The 20831-nt window shown below is 46.0% G+C and overlaps 1 protein-coding gene across 2 annotated transcripts in view; it reads left to right on the forward strand.

Annotated features, from left to right (window-relative positions):
* The window catches only part of LOC135241791 (transmembrane protein 263-B-like), a 91994-nt gene that overhangs the window by 67571 nt on the left and 3592 nt on the right, over positions 1–20831 (forward strand). The window contains exon 1 of one of the 2 annotated variants that reach the window (XM_064312471.1): positions 17502–17713. The exons of the other annotated variant lie outside the window; for it this stretch is intronic. Coding sequence (XP_064168541.1) covers positions 17566–17713 — 148 coding nt within the window. The 5' untranslated portion in view covers positions 17502–17565. Of the gene's footprint in view, positions 1–17501; positions 17714–20831 lie in introns of those variants that run through there. 2 annotated transcript variants of the gene reach the window in all.

Here is a 20831-nt window from a genome sequence, read left to right on the forward strand (position 1 = left end):
TTGCGGTATTTTAACCTCTGTTCTAAGATGAATGAGCCTGCTAAGTCATCTTGTTATTACTCTTATTGCTACTATTCATCTTGCTGTTATTCTCCTTAAGTACGGGTAACCCTTCAGAAGATAATTTCTTTTCATTTAATTGTATTTAATGAGAGGAGCGTTTCAGGCACTCTTGTTTCCTCCCACAGTCCAAAGACATGCAGGGTAGGCTAATTGGAGACTCTAAATTCCCCATATGAGTGTGTGAGTGAATGGTGTGCGTGCCCTGCGATAGATTGGCGACCCGTCCAGAGTGTATACCTGCCTCACGCCCAGTGCATGCTTGGATAGGCGCCAGCTCCCCCCCCCCCCCGCGACCCTGACCACGAATAAGCGAGTACAGATGATGGATGGACAAAAATGTTTGGGCCACAGGCAGTAATTTCCATTGTGATAACGGCTTCACTGATCTGCATCGAACTTTAAAATATTGTTCTTATAAGTCCATGCAGCCTTAGGACGAAGCTTGGTGATCGTGCCCCACTTAATTATCAAGCAGAGGTTGCTACAGCTTGAGCGGTTCACAAACAGGTTTTCATCAGCTGCTAATGGAAATTTCCGGACACGGGTTGGCTCCTTGCACCTGGAAAAACGGTTGTCCCGCCTCTTGGACATACTGTTTACCCCAGCAGTGTGCTACCTCACAGCGTTAGCGACCAACACCAGATTTATTTAAGAACAGACTTTCCAATATTGACACAACTTATTTGAAAGAGTTGGCGAGACCATTTCCCAATTTCAAAAAACTTATTTAGCGGAACTTTTGTCACAGATCTTGCCTGAGCTTGCCTTCAAATGACAGCTGGTCTTCACCAATTTGGGATGCGCTGTCAGTTTTGCAATCTGTACATCGCATTAATGCAACTGACACAATGCATTTACCAGACCGTCGCGGAAGGTTCTGGTTTGATTCCCGTCTGATCGAGAGATAAAATTATGACGTTCCCAAAACGGATTTAGAAAATATTTCATTGCTTTAAACATTATTCTATCAAATATCATGGAAAAGCATTCCGGGCATATCAGATACAAACTTCCTGGCAGCATTCTCTGATGTTTATCATTTAGTCATTAAAAAAACATTATGGAGCATAAATGTCACGTACATTTTCAGAATGTTTCGAATAAAAGTATTGAAATAGTATTGGTTTGTTTAGTATTAGAAATCCCGATAAAAAGTATTAAGAGTATAACTGTTCTCATTTCAAATTCTTGCTGTGCTTGACTCACGAAGCTGAGTAGCGTTTTAAGCCAGTTACTGCACTGTTCTTTGTGACATTAAAATGACCTTCAGTGGACTTCCTGGAAACCGCATTAACCCTGACTTCCCCTATGCTCCAAGAGTGAAACATATTTAGCTGGGTTGGGACTTGACTCCTGAAAGTGAACTAGCTCACCACTTTAGTAGGTCTATCCTAAACGCAACGCATCTTTTTCACCTTCCCGGTGCTTTGTGTAAAAACCGTAGTACTTTTATGGATTTGTTGTGTTTGTGCAGGCAGTGTCTGCCCGGCCGAGCGTGGAGTTCTGTTTTGATTCTCCGTTGCCTGGCTAAATCTAATTGGGGCGTCTGGCCTGTCCTTCAACCGGTTTGATTGAAACGCAACCGGTTGAAGCGCGCGGGGTGGTCTTGTCTGCCACTTCGAAGTCTCACTTCCAAGCCCGCGCCCTTGTAAAAGAGAAGAGAAGATGGCCGCCGCTCGCAGTCTCCCCGTAGCCTTTCCTGAGCGTGCGCTCATGTTTGAGCGCTGTTTATGAGAACCCTCCCAAGCAGGCTCAGTTACGCCAGCGTAAATATTTGCCTCGAGCGTTTCCCGCCTTTTTTTTCCTTCCGTCCGGACGGGGGCTGTTTTCGAGCCGCCGAGCTAGCTTGTCCGACGCGTTGCCAAAGCGATGTTTTTTTTTAATTTTTATTAGTTTTCAACCGACAGCTGGCGAGGTCGTCCCCGCGCTGGTAAATAGCGCCGCGCGGAGCTAACGAGGCCCGGCGGCGGGTCCTGGGGCGGAGGCGACGGCCCCTCCTCCGGGGCAGCTGACCCCGGGGGTCGCTCCGGGTTTTTCGCTTTCCTCCACGCGTCAGGGCTCGCGCCGCTGCGGTTGGGCCCGCCCGTCGGCCATCTTGTGCTGCCGGGAGGTGCTAATGTGCGGTAATGATTTTCTGTTTGGTGTTGTGTGCGTACGTGTGTGTGTGTGTGTGTGTGTGTTCATGTGTGCGTGTGCGTGTGTGTGTGTGTGTGTGTGTGTGCTCATCCAAAATAAAACAGAGCAGGCCTCTTCACAGGCTGTGGCCTGGGCAGCAGGAGCTGTAGCGGCGCTAGGACTGCTGATAGATGTGGGTGGTGAGGAGGACCGTGGGAAAGGTTTCCAGGGCAGCGAGAGCCCTGAGCCCCCCCATCCTCATCAATAGGCCTCTGAATTATTGATCTGGCTCTGGGAATCATCAGAACGGAAGCACACACGTTACAGTGGAAATGTAAGGCGTGACAGACGGACGTTACTGAGCGCTTTCGTTCAGTCTGCCCTCCAGGTACGGTAGGGGGAGACGGACAGTAACGGAAGCTCTGGCGGCAGCAGTTTCCCCTCAGGTGTGATCAGGGGGGCATTTAAAAGAGGAGAGCAGGTGGCGGGGGTGGGAGTTAATTGATCACAGTGCTCAGTTTTGTACACTGTTTCTCCCTTTAGTGGGGCATCCTGCAGCCCAGTGAGTGACTCCTCTTAACTGTTAGTCTCCTCCTGCCTGTTAGTCTCATCCCACCTGTTAGTCCCCTCCCACCTGTTAGTTCCCTCCCACCTGTTAATCTCCTCCCACCTGTTAGACTCCTCCCACCTGTTAGTTCCCTCCCACCTGTTAGTCTCCTCCCACCTGTTAGCAGTACACACAAGGAGACAGGCTGCCAGGTCTGCCTGTAAATCATCCCCCCCCCCACCCCCCACTCAGGAGTTGTTAGGGTTCACCTACAAGCCAGGCCTACACGGTTAATCTGGACTGAGCGCTTCGCTGCAGTCACCCTCTCTCAGGGAAGGCTGCGAGGAGCCTCTTCCCGTCACAGCGCGACCTCCCTCTGCCCCAGCGCCGCCCGCCGCCCCCCCCCCCCCCCCCCCCCAGACGCCGCCCCTCTCGCGGCGGAACAACCGAGCCGCTGACGAATGCCGCCTCAGCCGGCCAGAAAATAATCCACTTTGTGTGTTGTTTTTATTTTTTATTTTGACGTATGAGGAGGGAGCCGGACGCCGATAGCCTTGGTGAAATTACATGCAGCGCCGCAATCTTTTCTGGCTTTTCTCTGCCATCTTTCTCGCTCGCTCTCACGCTCTCTCCTGCAAATCTTGTTTTTTTTTATTTGTATTTTTTTATAAGTACGGAGGCGCTGTGAAAAAACCAACGCGGACGCTTTGGCTGTTGCCTCTGTGTTGCAGAGACCACATGACTGCAGGCCGGCGGCATTAGCGTAGGGAGCTCGTCACGTCCGTCCGCCCGTCCGTCCGCCCACCTTTCATCTGGTCTGTATTTGTCCCGCCCCCTCTGAAGCGCGCGGACCGCCCGCGACGCGAGCGGCTCGCCGTTTGAGGAAGCGGCGCGCTGTCGGCCCGCCCGCCGGGCCCGTGTCAGCCGTTTCCACGGCGTCCGCGGGGAGCCCCCTGTTCGCGGAAAAGCCGCTTGTTCCGGAGCGGGTTTTTTTTTTTTCCTTTTTCCGATAAATGCGAACTCCACCTCCCTGACCCGACTGGCGCGTGCAGCTTGTGAGTTCCTGGAAGCGGCGTACTATTATTTGTTACTGTTGGTAACCGCACGTCTCCGGGTAGCGCGCGTGTCACTTTGTAACGAGCCTGACAGAAAGAGCGCCGGATGTTCGTCGCGCTCACCAGGCTCACGTCCAGAATGACGATTGATAGCGGGCTTTCGTGACTTGAACGTAAACACTAATGGCAGAAAACAAGAGTGATGTCCATCATTATCGTTTTTTTATCGAGGTGCTTATCTTGACTGAAGAGGCGGGTTCTCTTGCTTAAGATCTGAAGGGCCCTCGTTCCAAGGCCTGCGATGCGATTAACGTGAGGTGTGGGAGTCGGGCCCCAGTGGTTTTTCTGCCACGGCCTTATTGAGCGGTTGTCATCACTCAGGAAAACCATGTGACCGTTTTTGACCAATGGGCCGTCGGTCATCCTGACCACCGAAGCAGTTCACGATCTGACCGCAGTATAAATAGCGCAGGCTTTCTGAGTGCTGCTCAGATGAAATGCCATTGTCAAAGGTCACAAAGGGGTTGTGCTGTAGCCACAGAAGCCCCTTGTGACCACAGTAACAACATTTAGCAATAAGACGATGTGAAAATGTTCAGAGAATATTAATGGCATGAGGTTTCGGTCGTGGAAATTAAAGGTAGCGATAAGGTGGTGGTATCGTTTTGTCGGTCCAAGTGAGCGCAACCCAGGTTCGAAGCCGGAAAGGAAACTAGCACAGGCCCGTTTTCTCAAGCGGAGCAGGCCGTCCGCAGGCTTGGCCCAGGAAGGCCACGGCTGTACGCTGGCTTTTTATTATTCACCTGAAAACCAGCAAAAACAGCTGAGGGCCAAGGAGTCGGGTAGGACAGTTAGCTTGGGTCAGGCTACTGGAAACCGCTTTAATTGGCCAACTAAGCGCACCAAGGGGAACCAGCAGACCCTGCGGCCCTCCAGTTTGGGATTCCTGCCAAGAAGATTAAACTTTTTTTTTGGGGGGGGGAGGGGGGCAATTGTTGCTTAGCAGTCTGAGGCTATCGAGTTAAAATGGATAATTGCTAGCGTTCAGGCCCGAGACGCTCCTGGTTAGTTCTTAATCGCGCTGTAGCCCGTGAGACTCGTCACCCCGGTTCTAACTCTGTTCACCAACGCTGAGGACAGGGGAGGGGGCGGGGGTTGGGGTGTGGCTTGTTCAGGCCTGAAATGAGGAGAGGAACCTGTGATGCAATTGGGCAAAGAGGAACGAGCTCGCATGGGCCCGGAATTGGGAAAATGGCCCCCGCTGGGTGAAGAAGACGGAGAGAGAGGGCCACAGATGGGGAATCTGGGCGAGAGTTTGCACGGCAGATTGGAAATGGTGTCAGCACTGCGGGAGAGTAGCAGTGTGGCCTCGTTGGGCCAGGTTTGTGAACTCAACCCTGCTGAACAACAAAAAACATGCCTGGCTGTTTGTCTGCATAATCATAGTGCCTTTTTTTAAAAAACATACTGAATGAATACATAATGAACTGTCTTTAATGCTAACAACATGCCACCACCAATACTGTCATATCTACACACAGTAATTAATTTAAAAAAAAACTCAACAATGGCAACAACAAGCCATTCCGCGGTAAATCCGTACAGTTGTGTTTGTTGACATAACCCTATGTATTACCACATTGCATGCTTCCTGTGTCCAAAAACACAAATGTTAATGTTTCAGCTCAGTGTTAATAATATGGGAAGGAATGATATTGGCACCTGCACCATTATTTGGGCTTTCATTGTACAGTGACTGTGACAGTCTTCAGTAGGTAATACCTTGACCTCTTTGTAATGAAATTCCAAGTTGATGTTAGAAATGACTATGTCAGAGACTGATGCCACATCTTAAGCTTGTGACTGCACATAACGGTTTTGATATAGTCTGGGTTTTTTCAAGCTGGTGTCATTAGTCACCAGGGCTTAGAGTTAGTATATACATATACACTCCATGGCCAAAAGTATGTGGACACCTGACGCCCAACATCTCATCCAAAATTATGGGCATTAATATGGAGTTGGTCCACCCTTTACTGCTATAAAAAACTCCAGTCTTCTGGGAAGGCTTTATACTAGATGTTGGAGCTTCTTCAAATTGCTTCAGGCTAATTCACCCGAAAAGTGTAACCTCGGAAATACGGCAGGCTCACTTCAACTTGAATTCTGTCAATCTTTGTCCTTAAAATCAAAATCGCAAAGATTAAATTCTGAATGTTTTTTTTCCACAAAAAATGTTTTTATCTTCGCAAATGCAGCTGTAGAGTTTTCTTTCCCCCCAACATAAGGCTTAAGGATGTGGGTTGATTGAATTCAGCAGAAACACTTGGAAGGTTATATTTCTCCTCCAATGATAAATGTTGGTTACTTAAATCGAATTATCAATGTTTTCTGACCTTCCTGTTGAGTTAGAAAAAAAACAACACATGGTATCGGCAATGGTTCTAAACAATTGCCCATTATGGCCTGAAACCTTATGTTTCAACTGTAAACCATTGGGATTGAGTAGAAGGAACAAGGCAAAAAAGACAATATAGCAGCATGTTGCATGGCTAATGTTTCACATCTCAAAACAAGCATCCTTAATGCGACTTGTCGTTTACCTTGCGGAGTATGAAGTACAATCTTTCATGAGCACAGTGCGTTTGCCACAGCGGTAGATCTGAGGCCGTGACCTACTTAATGCAGATCTACTTCCTGTTATCCACCGCCTATTGAAATGTGGGCTCGAACCTGAACAAATATGGAATTTAAAGGTGTTTTTCTTTATTCCAACACATGCATAATGTAACACACACCATGCTTTTTTATAATCATAATTATATGTGTTGCATGTCTGTAAATACAGCCGTGTCATGGGTGTCTCAGTGTTTCTGTCAGTTTCCTGCGTCTGATTCGCTGGAGCCCTTAAATTGTCCATAGGGGACGTCCCCAAGTACCAGTGAAGTGAATTTAATTGTAGCTAACTAGCGGAGTATTTAATACGATGGCAGTGTTTGGCACTGTACGGAACGCGGATTCTGTAACAGGAGTCGTCTCTGTCATGTGCACCGGCCGCCGCAGCCCTGCCCACAACCCCCCACCCCCCCACCCCCTCAGTGAAAATGCTCCCGTTTTGGAGGCCCCACGCCTCTTTTGCGCCTGTTCCCTCTATGACTGGGCAGAGTACCTGTACTCACAGGACTGGTGAGGCGTGCTCTGGTGGAGGGAGGTTTCCCGCCCTTGCTGTCTGCTGTCAGGGCGGGGCACAGGGCCTGAGTGACAGATGGAGAGGCGTCGCTCTGCTATAAAGAGGCTCCGTGATATCGGGATGACTGTGCAAAACCGCATGGAGCGTAAGGGGTTAAAAAGCCTGCTCTGAGTGAGGACCTGTTTCTGGGGGGCTGCTGTGTATGCAGGTTTTCATTTAGCAATACAAGCAGCTAAACTTTCTGTTCACACATATAATTGGGCTCATGAGCTAATTAACACTTTGATGAGTAGGTTTTTTTGGAATGTTATTTCAAAATTCTAAGACAGTGTTCTAGAACTCCACTGCTTTCAGTGACCAGTAGTGACTGTGACATCAGCGTTAGAATGTTCAGTTAGGAACATTCTTATCACATATTTGTGTTATTTAGAGCAGAATCTGGTATGGAATTCTGAAACATACAGTTATGGTGGATACAGAACACATGCACCACAAGCCAGATAAAGAGCTGTCAAGAATAAAGAGCTGGTTCCTATCCCAGCATGCACGGGGCAGCAATACACAACTGACAGGTCACCAGTGTATCGCAGAGTATTTTTGTTTAACCCTTTGAAGAGTAGATTTTATTTATAATTCTTAGGCTGTGTTCTAGTGTGCTTTCAACTACCAGTAGTGATTGTTACATCAGCATTAGAATGTTCAGTTAAGAACATTAGAATCACATATTTGTGATCTTACACCTAAAGGGTCAAAAGGCGTATTGTTTAGGACTGATTTTCTGTCCTAAAGTTCTGTATTGTTGGGAATCGCCGCTAAATACTCAGAAGATGAACTGCGCTACCTGTTCATTTTGCTCGTTTGTCTTGGGAGTGAGCGAATCGTGCGGAACCGTGCTGAGCAACGGGCGCTTGTAATTTGGACGCCCTGACTCACATCCATTACGTCGCCCCGACACGCTTTGAATCCCGGATTCGCCGTGCTGCGGATCGATGCGGGAAAGCGAGTCCAATAAGATGGCTTGCAGCCCGCTGTCCTCGCAATCAAAAACAACCGCAAACGTGCAGAGCTGTTTCTTACTCGCTCTGTCTTACTTAAAGGGGAAACTTCACCCTGAAAACAGTTTTTCGATGTTAATCGATTCGTCCGCAGATAATACGGTGTGATAATTACGACATTTACAGCACGCAATCCGAACATTTACACCGAACATTTTACGGCGAATGTTGATACCTTTCCCTTCTACGTGCAGTATTTTTTTGCATCACCTTGGTGAGCGATTTGCTCCAAATTGACTGATTGCCAGAGTAAGATGCGTTTCCCACTCTTCAGGTGTACCAGGTCCGTGCCAATTGGAAGGGAAAGGGTCTGTCTGTTACAAGAGCCGTCTAGACAAGATGCACAGCTGTAAGAGAAAGGGCATTCAGATTGAGTCTTTCTGAGTCCATGTTGAATTGACTGTGACACAATGTTGTCTGGGACCTTGAAAAGTCGGTCATAAACTCCACAAAGGAAATAATAATATTGTTTACAGAAAGCGTACAAAAGATATGAAAGATAGTCGTGCTCGATATAAAAGGCCTTATTAAAAACTGAATTATGCATTCTTCAGATTACGCGGAAACGTGCTAGATAGAGATTCATATCGGAATGGAATTTCCGTAGCCAAATTAGGAGCCATGTTCTACTTCCATAGTGCGAGGTTGTTTGTTTATAGAGAGAGAGAGAGAGAGAGAGAGATGGTGGATAGAGGGGTAGAGAGAGAGAGAGAGTATCGCGGAAAATATTTGTGTTATGGGAGGCAGCATTGCGAGGTGCTGGAAGGGCGACCCGCAAAGTCGCAATTAAATCTCGTTTGGCCGCGGGCTCGTTATCCGGAGATTGCTAACGGAGGGCGAGCGCCGCCGCCGCCTCATCAGCGCGCATTAGGCTCCGTCTCCCGGCGCTGGCCCGGGGGCGCGCCAGCGTGCAGCCTCGTTATTGGGCTGCTTTTCAGCCGGGGAGACGGCCTTGGCGACTCGCCGCCGCGCGGGGGATATTGGGCTTGGGGCGTCCCTCTCTCTCTCTCTCTCTCTCTCTCTCTCCCTCTCTCCCTCTCTCCCTCTCTCTCTCTCTCTCCCTCTCTCTCCCTCTCTCTCTCTCCCTCTCTCTCCCTCTCTTCTCTCTGTGATAGAGATAGGGGATATGGTGTGTTTAAGTGTTTCTGTGGTGGACTGGAGTTGGTTTCTTTTCTGTTTGTTGGGTTTTGTTTTGGGGCTGAAAATTTTAAGCTGTTATTAATAATAACGGGTTTAAAATCAAAAGTCTCTCTCTCTCTCTCCCTCTCTCTCCCTCTCTCTCTCTCTCTCCCTCTCTCTCCCTCTCTCTCTCTCCCTCTCTCTCTCTTGATCTGAACTATCACAGAGCGACGGCGGCTCTGGCCATCGCGCTCGGCTTTGAAACCCGAGCCCGCGGCATTTCCCTCGGCGAAGCGGCACGCCGGGACCCCGAGGGGGGGTTCGGTTGCACCGGCCGCCGCCGCCGCGGCCCTCAGATTTTTACGCGGCCTTTATTTCCCCGGTTCCTCTTATTTCACACCCCGTTCACCTTTTGCCGCTGCGCCCCTGTGTCCCTGATTTATACCGCGGCCTGCTTCAAAGTCCCCTTTTCATCCAGCCAAATGGCCCAGTAAATGTGCCGCCAGTTTCGGGCTTGGCGCAATTTTCCAACGACGCATGGAGGGATCGGTTGGAACTGCCTCGAAAAGGTTTAAAATAGTCAATTGTGAATAAAGGAGGGGGGGGGGGGGAATGAAAAAGAAGTCGACTGCAGTGAAATTCTCGGCGACAAAAATGCCTCCGTTCGTTTAACTCTAACAGGATTTACGTGAGCCTGCAGGGACGACATGTACTCTGTCAGAGTTGATTTACACTCGGAGCGATTTACCGTTTGAAACGATGATGTCACCGTAGCGCACCGCAGACCACGGAGCCCCGATGTGCCCCGCCGCCGTGTTCCCAGGTCGCGTAAGGACAACGCGCAGCGAAACGCAAAGGAGCAAAGTCGTCAAGAAATACATTTTAATACATGAAAGACACCGCGCTGTCGTGATTTGACAAAGCCAAACTTGTTCTAAACGAGAACGGATCGCGCTCTCGCGTCAGCCTTTTGGGCTGAAAATAGCAGTGTGCCTGAACGAAGCCGTACTTCAAAAATGTCAAGTGCTGTTTCCTCCGTGCTTCGCGGAGACCAGGAACAACACACCTGAGTCAAATGCTCATTTGACATTTGCTTAACTCTTCGGATGTTTGTCAAATCTGAAAATGGCCCTCCAGTTCCCTAAGAGAATCGAAACCTGTTACTAACCAAAACCGTTTAGTCATTGGAGCAAACCCCACGCACTTAGCCTGCTTTTCTTCTGCATAGCTGAAAGTGCCTTGACCTTACGTAGTCACATGAAAATGGAGCAGGCCCGAACTCTTCAACAAAGAGTACTATCCAAAAACAAACTGTCATATCAAGAGATTTATGTTTTGAATGTTGGTAAAAGTGTGAGCTATTGTTTAGTTTATAATTGTATGTAATCTGAAAGAATTGTACTGGTGTTTGAACGGTTAAAGTGTTTGTCAGCTAGCAGGTGGGCTAGCTAGCCAGCTAGGTCTGCAAAGGCTGGGAATAATGTTGACTGAGTAAATGTAACCGGAATATCTCAACTGAGAGGGTTGTATGAGGACCGTGTCCGTAGCATGCTAGCTGCTGGTCCCTAAATCCGACCATTTTCCTGATAATTTCAGCTACTGAATGTGTTAGTTAGCATTCCTAGTTCAAACACAAGCTTGTAGAATTTACCGGTATTGTTTCAGCAGCGAGAATGTGGGGAAAAAACTGTCAGTTCATAGTATGGTACCATGTTACAGTGGCATAAATTAGAGCTACTACATACAATTAACACACAGTGTTGCAAAATAATGCCAATTTTACACAAACATAAAGCATTAAAAGCATAAAGTCATAGAAGTTTTCAAAAATTCAGCTCGTTTAACATGACTTCTAATATATATAGGTAAATATAGCGATGTGTACTGTATGTTGACCTAGTACTACCGACACACACCATATGAATGTGGATTTAAAATCTTTGGCAGCCTTCTGAAATTGAATGTGTTGCACTAAAAGATTCACATCATGCAGAGCAGTGAAACCAGCAATAAGACTTGGCTTAGTTGGAAACAGAATGGCAGATTGTAACCGGGGCGACATCGCTCAGGAGGTAACAGCGGTTGTCTGGCAGTCGGAGGGTTGCCGGTTCGATCCCCCGCCCTGGGCGTGTCAAAGTGTCCCTGAGCAAGACACCTAACCCCTAATTGCTCCCAACGAGCTGATTGGTACCTTGCATGGCAGCCTTTCACCGTTGGTGTGTGAGTGTGTGTGTGAATGGGTAAATGAGAGGCATCAATTGTAAAGCTCTTTGGATAAGAGCCCTGTATAAATGCAGTCCCTTCACCATTTAGCGGACATATTCTGCACAGTGGCGAATGCGGGTCATATCTGATGACAAGCAGCCGCCGCTCCTGTGTCTGAGCGCCGCCATGTGCGAGGCTCGGCACGCGGGGGCACCGGCCTGCTTTTCCCTCCTAGTGGCCCTACTGCACGAGTAAACATCTGTGACCGAAAGTGACGCAGGGTCTGGCTCTGCTCGCACACACAGGTCTTGCCCCCTGGGAGGGAGGGGCGGGACCTTGTTGAAACGCATGTGGCGTGAGTCGTGGTGACACATCAATTTCTTAGGTGCTGACATGTGGCGGTTCTCGTTGTTGCGAGAACATCATTCGATTTTAAAATTATTCATGGCCTCGATGAAGATTGACAATGAGACTATAAAATGCACAAGCACTGGGCTGAAGTTTTAATTCTCAAACAGGTGGAAAATATTGTATTTAATAATGATTCTGTAGAATTAGTTTTTTTTTTGGGGGGGGGGGGGTTTGATCAGTCCTCCATACAGAATCTTAAAAGGTCCTTCTGATCCTTTGGCCTGGCCTGCCCTATATGTTTTATGTTGTAAAGCCTTCTTTGCTCATCGTTATCGAGGGTGTGTGAACGGTTTTGGAGGGAACTGCAACATTGCACATACGCCGCACGTTTCCGTGTGTCTTATAAATCATCGCTGGAATCGTCAGTCGAGTGACACGAGAAAACGGCAGGTGCGTTTTAATTCTGATTAAAATTAAGCCAGTTGGCTCCCCTCGTGCTTCTTTGTAAACAAAATGTAAATTCCCTTCCTGAATCGCGGCCAGGAACACGCGCTGCCAATCTAGCCTTCTGAAGTGACACTGCCTCAGAAGAAGAACACACTCACGGGTTCTTCTTGTACTTTTACACAAAGTCCATTTGTGACAGTGTGACATTTTTCTTTCTTTTTTTTTTTTTTGGAGTGGGGGTGGTTTCCCAGTTCACTTAGCAAAGTAGGGAAGTCTAATTGAATCGCACTCGAGCAGACGCCTCAGGGAGCCTGCAGAGCCGCCGTGCTGGCCAAAGCCCTTTCCTTTGCAGGTTAGAGAGGAGAACGTTTTTTTCCCTGTGGAGGGAATTCCACGTCTTACCTTTTAGGCCCACGTTAATCGAAAACATAAATTTGTAAAATGAATTTTCCATTTGTATTTAGGATTTTTACATTTTCCCAGCTCATGATTTCATCTGAATGTAAAACAAAATTAAGATTTTCACGTTTTTCATTTCCATTTTAAGAGCGTTATGTATATATGTTTATACATAAAATGCATTTGAGACATTCGTCTTAAATAAGCAGTCGTATATACATACTATTTACACGCTCACACTATTATTTATGACATCATTACATTTCCCTCATGACTATGACATAGTCGCGGTTTACAGCTTTGCGTGTGAATCATCAGACGAGGGACGGAATCGCTGCGCCTCGGTTGGCGCCTCTCTCTGCCCTTTCCAGGAGATTAATAATGTAATGAAGCCACGCGGAGCCGCGGCCGCTGTCTGAAAAATAAGCCGCATCAGGGTAATCGCGCGTGGCCCGAAGGCAAAGAGAAGGCCTCCGACAAAGCCGCTTGTCAGTTTTCTTTTTTCTATTATCTTTCCAGGCGTGTGGATTTCAGCGATCCCGGCGTTCATTTCCTGTTTCCTGTTTGTGCTCGCAGGTGATCGTTTGTGTAATCGGTGTTTACTTAGTAATCACGAGATTACGTGTAGCAAATGCCTGGGGACATTGGGGGCGTGCCGTTAGCATGACTGCCATTCACAGTGTTACGCAGGCAACGGTACGCTAACTACTGTTGCTGGTAAGCGGCTAGATTACATTCCTGTGATACGGAATTAGATATTAGTGTGAATATAGCCGCGCGGTATGGTTAGGGGTACGGTGCATCCGAGCTGCATGTCGGATGGGGGTAGATAACTGGGATAATGGATGTGACACTGTGAGCAAGCCTTATTTGTCATTGCAGTTTGGCAGGATAATAATGTTGAATAATGAGGGATCGTTGTGGGGCGTGCATTCTGTATAATGCATCTGTGATCTGACATTCCAGGTGAACAGAAGCCCTTATGCAAATGGGACACAGTGTAATATATTATAAATGTGTGGATTTTTCAGTAATGCAATGATGGTTGGCACAGCGCTGTATTTTTAAGGACAAATATATTGTGATATCTGAAAGTGGCAATAACATGGACATCTGCGGATATGCCGTTTCAATGTCTAGTGTGACTGCATTTTATTTCAGTGTATTTTAAGTGTATTCCATTTTCGTAAAGGGACAAGTGCCCCCCCCCTGCACACACACACACACACACACACACACACACACACACACATATACTAGTATTAGATTTATGAGACCCTAAAGACGGTTCCACTAATAGGCATTTTTGACATCGAGTGGGTTTGAATGCAAGTGGACTTTGGGTTGCCAGATTTAGAATTAAAAAAAAAAAGACAACATGCTCCAGTGACTGACTTGGCGGCGGGGGGGTCTGTCAGAATGGATCACAGACCGGGGGTTGGATGAGACCTGAATTCATTACAAACTACTGGTAAATATCTTCCATCAATTCCATCAAAGGGCAGGGACCAGAAAACGGACATGTGCAAATTATTTGAAAATCATACATTCCGGACGAAAAACCGGAGGTCTGGCAACCCTATGTAGACACCCGCCTCTTCTGACTAAATCCTGGTTCCTGTTCCCGTTCCCAACCCCACCCCCTGGCACTCTTATCTCTTGTACTGATTCAGGTTATGGCATTCTTAAGGTTTTAGTTTTTTTTCTCCTGAAGGTTCATCATCAACGTAATCTGTGTGTGTTCACGTTTTGCATATTTGGTTCTTGGTTAGAGTAGCTTATTTGCCATAGCCTTTTTGCGACGTTGCATAAGCCCTTGCAGTTCTGGACCTGGCACTACTGCTGATGTAAATCAGATAAAGGCACTAATTTTCTTCTACATTATCAGTCACTCTAGATAAGAGCATCTGCGAAATGAATGCAACGCACTGTAAATTTTCTCAGACCTAAACATTCTGAATGTATCCAGGGAGAGTACAGTGGAGGATTAAGATGTTTGCATGTGGTAGACATGCATATGGAACGGATGGCAGTGTGAGTATAGCAGCCCAAGAGACTTATGATGCTTCCTGTAATTAATACAAATCTGCACACTCTATATTTTAAGTTAACATGAGGCTAAGTGATTCAGGTTTTCAGCATACCGCCTTCTTCTGAAAAAATGGTGTTGGTGCCGATGGCCGATGGCAGTTTTATTTCATAACTCTAAAGTGTCACCACAGGTTTCAGAACTACCAATCAGGGCCTTTCATGTAGGCAGAACTACCAATCAGGGCCTTTCCTGTAGGTGGAACTACCAAATAGAGCCATTCATGTAGGTGACACTACCAATCAGGATCTTTCATGCAGGCCATCAATGAGTGCTTAACTCATGGCGGAAGATCCAAAAGTGTAACAGAAAATGGCTGTGCTCTTACTGCACACTGTTCAGTGCTTAAATTTTGGGTGGTGACCGCATTCGCGATTTCTCTGCCCTCGCGGTTTCTTGGTTCTGATCAGAGGGAAAGATTCCCGATGCTTTTGGCATATCGCCTGCGTCACTGAAAAGGTGTTCCACGTGGGTGCCGGTCTTATCTGTTTTTTTTTTTTTAGCTCAAATGGCTGCACCAGGCAGGAAAAGCAGTTATGTTTGTTGCTGAAATGTGAATCACAGTTACAGTTATCTGCTGATTTTACTTCCGTTTTTCCTTCCAGAAGATATGAGTTTGACATGTTATCCTTATATCACTAGCATGAAATAACATAATTGGCTGTGCATTGGTATACATAGCTTGCTGTCTTCATTCGTACATATTTGCTTCTAGTTGTTGCCCTCGTTTGAAATGTGTTTAGGTTTAATCTGATATCTTGTCAGTTGCTTTTTTTTTTGCATGTAAGTGTATGCAACATTGAATCCAATTATTTTCAGTGTGTATACACACACACTGGATAGGATAAATTAGTGTGCAAAATGTTCTGAATATACATATTTATTTACTCACCAAATTTAAACTCAATCACGTCCTCATTCGCATTTTTTCTCTCACGTTATTTCATAATGAGCGCCACGTGATTTTAACAGTGTTGGCCTACAAAAGATTTTCGTATTTTCATAGGTTTTCAGAACCGAAGAACAACAGGGCAGATTGTGTTGGAACTTGCCGGAAGAGTCGTCCTATTGGACTACAGCAGCCGTGCTTAATGTCATACTGGGTCGGTACTGTAATTGCAGAGAAACGATCCTCCTCAAAACGATGCTTAAAAGTGTGGTCTGCTTCTGATGAATGCTGCACTGCCTTGAGTGTGCTGCAGCGATCAAGCCTTTCAAGAACAATGCAGCCATGGGTCCATATGTCCTTTTGTTCCAGTGCGATCCTTTCAGGACTAAAATGTTGAAATACTGGATATTACAGTAGAGTACTTGTTTTCATTATGTTCGGTCTATGGTGTTCCAGTGCCATTAAAGCAGTTAGGGAGTTGTTAAGGAAGTGAAGCGCGTATTCATTCGTCTGCAACGGGCAGTAGCACAGTATCGATTGCTCGGTGGAAATAATTGTGTGCTTCTGCAGGAAACATGCTCCCCCTCGATCCCCCCCCCACCCCCCACCACCACCACCACCACCACCCCGGCTTCCTCACAGTATGTGGTGGACAGGACACGAGGCAGGAAGCCAAAAGCTGTTCCTCCTGTCACTGATAGGAAGGTGTTTGATAGAACATTCTAGATTACGGGCCACCGATCCAACAGGAGAGGTTGGGAAAGGGCAGACGGTCTGATCGAAGCTGATTTATGTGCCTATAATGACGTGGTACCTTTAGAGCAGGTAACTCAGTCCACATATTGCCGGATAGAAAAGGAGCCTAGCTATGTCGTCCTGAAATGATGTAATAACACTATTTGTTCTGCATTGTCGTGTCATCTTAGAATTTAACTTTTTTGTCTATTGTTGCACTATATATGGGATAAGATGGGGAAGACACTCCCTTAAGTAGATTTACTGCGAAATCAGAACATATTTAGTATACATAATGTTTTTGTTTAAACCAGTGTGCTTTGGGGGGAAATAATTTGTAACAGTGAGCAGCTTTGTTATTACAGCATGTAAAAATAAAATCATCTAAAGGGGCTTTCTGCTCAAATTGCCTTCTGATTTTTACTAATTTTATCAATTATATTAATTTATCATTTTTTTTAAAATCAACTGCACCTGTCGAACTTGGTGTTATTTACATTTAGGCCCACGCCACTTAGGCTCAGTCAGTTTAATGATAAAAAAGCCATGAAATCAGAGTAAAACAAACATTTGATGAATTAATGAATTTAGAAATGGTATACAACTTAATGTATTAATTAAAACAAGAAGTTCATTTTAGGTTCATTAAAATATTGTTCAGTGCTCATGCTAGCTAGTTAGGGACATAGCTGAATAACAAATTATATTCACTCAACTAGACGTTTATTTCCATAAATCCACCAATAAAATCAATGAAATACTTTAGTAATTTTGGGCCATGATACTCCCGGGGGCTTTTTACCCAAAACTTCACATTTTGCAATCTAAAAACATATGAATTCCTCTATCCATGAATCCACCACACACATTTAAAAAAATAGATATTCACTCACATACAGGTTAATACAAGTACATCACTATTGTTCAGTCACAAAAATTAGAACAATTTATCTCAACATGGTTCCTGTGGAATACATCGCAAATATGGTGAGCCTGTCAAATTTCAAAGAGCAGAAACATTCAATAAATCTAAATTTGGAGCAATATGTTATAAATATCCAATTCAGCATTTTGAATTTTGATACTAGAAATACTGGATCCAAAAACTGACCGTCTCAACATTTTTATCTTCGTTTATGGTTTTTGTTAAAATTTACAGACGGAGGACTTGTGGCTAAGGCTGGATTTGGAGGATTTAATCGATTACTTAGGCAGAGTTTACTGCCTTTTGTGCTAAGGCCCCTTGCCCAAGGCGTCACGTGCACTGCGATATTAACAGGACATCCGGAATTCCGCGACCTTCCCAATGCAGCAACGACCGAATTATAAACTGCTCCGCATAGCCAGCCTACGTGCGTTTCGACGATGTGCGTCAATGAACTCTGGTTCCAACGAGGGACCAGTCTTCCGCTGTGAGCCTGCAGGAGCTCCTTCTCCCAAGACGCCGGGGCTTCGTGAGTGAAGATGACGGGAAGTTGGCAAACTGCCACTTTCCCCCGCTTGTGATGATATTCTCAAATACAGTATAAACATATGGCGTCAGCTGCGCCGCGAATGCGCTTGGCACGGTACAACATAAAAACAGCTTTTACGCTTGTTCAATGATCACACCTGCATAAATAACCATTGTGTTAATTATTCTTAGTAACCCGTTTTCTGAAACTCCGCATCTTAACGACTGGATTTAATTCTCATTTACATTAGGCATTTTACCCACGTGTTGGTCACAGTGCTTTTGCATAGTGCTGTTGCTGTATGCAGTGTGCTCATTAAAACACTGTCTCTAACAATTAAACTGAAATAAAAAATTTTAAAAAATCACCAATGCAGCATGAAGAATCACACAGGCTATTATTCTATTTACAGTGCTCTTGCTTGCTGAACCCTTCATTGCAAATCTAAATTTATATTTTATTTATAATTTTGGGGAATATGACTATAATATCCCATACAGAGTGCAAATGGAGCAGAGTGTTAAAGTACGCTTTGATGTGTGAATTGCAGTCATTGGTGAAAAATGTACTGCACCCGTCACATTTATGCTATTACAACTACTTTCACAGCAGAATATTTTGAATACTTTATTACAGTATTACTATTAGCAATAGTATTAGCAAGCTAATTTCAGCAAAATTCCACTAGCATATAGTATACAGATGCATAGTATTTCACACCTCTAATCCATCCATAAATATCATTTGGTTACCAAGTGTCCTTTTAGAGTTTCCAAATGGCCTTGGAAACCCGCCTAGTCATAGCTGAAAAAAAACCAATGCAGAATGCTCATTTTTGGTGGTATTGTCATCAAATTAGAAACAGGATTTGTCCAGTGTTGTGGCTGTGGCTCCATTGTGTTCCTAAACCCACCAGGCACAGGCATCTGTATCCATTTAAAAAAATTATCTTTTAGGTGAGAAAAAACTTCCACTTCCATTGTGTTTGAGCTTCGGTTACTTTCTTTCAGAAACATTTAGAGTAATTCTGACTATTGGGAAATACACTCCCAAGGGTTACCTTTCAGAAAAGAACAGGATTATGCCTGTCGTCAAGTGTTCAAGAATAGTAACCACTTTATTTTGGGTATGTTATTTTCAGGCTTGTGTTTAAAAAAAGGGGGTGATACAGAAGGGGTTAAACTGCCTGTGTGATATGTATTCTCTGCTTGTTATCTGTGAACAGAAAACAAAATCTGAAGTTTTTGGAAGTGTATATTCCTCATTTCACGAATAAACTTTTTCGAGATGTTCCATCACAGCTGTCATTGAGTGCACCCTGTCTCAAAATCAAACCCAGTGCTTCAGAAAAAGAAGAAAAGGAGAAAAAAAAGGCATATTGAATTCTTCTCTCTGAGGTTATTTTGTTGTTGGATTTGGCGGACGGCTTGCGCGCGTGACGTAAAAGCAGCCTGCGTTCTGAAAGGCTTCCTGCCGCTGGGGACCGCGCAGCAGGCCTGGCCAATAGCACGCTACCTCAGGTCACCGGCCTCCTCAAGGCTTTTCTCATTCATTAAATTCTAAGGCAGGAGCGGAGCAGCCACTTAAGTCCGGCCCCTGTCTATTAGCGAATTCATATTTATCAAATCAGGGGGGTCTGGAGAGAAGAGAAGCAAGGAGACGCGCGGCGCTGTCACCATAACCTGACTCCAGGACAGAGGAGAGAGAGAGAGAGAGAGAGAGAGAGAGAGAGAGAGAGCATGCATCATTGTGTCAAATTATGCGCGGCAGTGACGGGCGGCAGTTTATCATTGGTTACTGAGGGCACTAATATTAGGGGAAGGGCGGGGCTGGGTTGTAATGGGCTATTTACTTCACGCTCGGAAGTCAATAGGCTAGGCCGGCGAGCGGGCCGATTCATTTATCAGAGCGTAAACAAAATGAATTTTAGCATAAGTCAGAGCTGTGTCGCGAGCCCCTTTGCTTTACGGAAGCGTGCTGTTTATAGGCCTTTCCTGGAATTGCCATTCCAGCCCTTTAGATTCCGGGGATTCATTTTGAAAAATTCTGATTAATGTTTCGTTTGGGTGTAGCCCAGCGAGTGTGGCATTCATAAGGACCGGTCTGTCGTCCTCTCTCTCTCTCTCTCTCGCTCTCCTCCTCTCTCTCTCCCTCTCCCTCCCTCCTTTTAAAATTCTGACTGCATGGCTCACACTGTTTGGTTCCCTAGGACTGATATTGCCGAGTTAAGTCGGCTGGAAAAAAAAAAAAAAAAGCTTCAGAAAAGCTTTTTTGATTTTTTTTTCCCCCCCAACAGCTAAAAATTGAATCTCACTCGACTTTTTAAAGGCGGTGACTCACCCAAAATTATTTTTGGTTACTTGAGCGATTGCTTTGAAAGGCAGCAGGTGTCGACGGCAGAAAAAGAGAACTCAGCGGCATCCGAAATGGCATTCGTTCTCCCGCGCCCCGGTGTGGGCTCGGGCTCTTAAGTGCGTCTAATTTTGGGAACGCGGTAGATTTTTCAATTCCCTCCGTTTTTACCCGGCGAAACGCCGGCAGTCGCGCGTAATCCGATCGCTCGCGTTATTTGGGTCCTTTCTTTAAATACGGCCCGGATACGTTCTCCGGTGCTCGAAAATGTACAAAAATTTCAAAAGGCTGCGGATGTGAGAAGTGGCTGTGCACCTAGCTCGAGTGAAACGCAGAAGCCACTCGAACCCTGGCGCGCTCTTCACCCGGGTCCTTGGGTTCTGAATGCGGGAGCATTCGCGTCGACCTGCTAGCGGGAGAGAGATAGCCTAATGAGTCCCTCGTTCAGACCAGTCGAGGTCTGAATCGAGGGTATTATGGATTCTTTAAAAGAAACCAGAAGTGGGCAGAGAGCGCCATTAGATACGTCTGAGCGCTCCGCTATCCGACCGCGCCAGAACCGCGTGGGTTCCGACCGCCCTTTCACAGACCTGGGGGGGGGGGGGTCTGAGTGCGGTCACCCGCTCTGAGGTCGTCACCTTTACCTGAAGAAAACACTCTTTAGTCCTCCCATGGTCACTGTGGCCTTCTGTATGGGCACTTTTGAGTACTGCATAGTTCCCACTGCTTATTAAGAATGCTTTTCTGAATAATAGAATCCACGCCG

This window comes from Anguilla rostrata, chromosome 16, assembly GCF_018555375.3.
Source record: "Anguilla rostrata isolate EN2019 chromosome 16, ASM1855537v3, whole genome shotgun sequence".
In the NCBI taxonomy this organism is placed as follows: domain Eukaryota; kingdom Metazoa; phylum Chordata; class Actinopteri; order Anguilliformes; family Anguillidae; genus Anguilla; species Anguilla rostrata.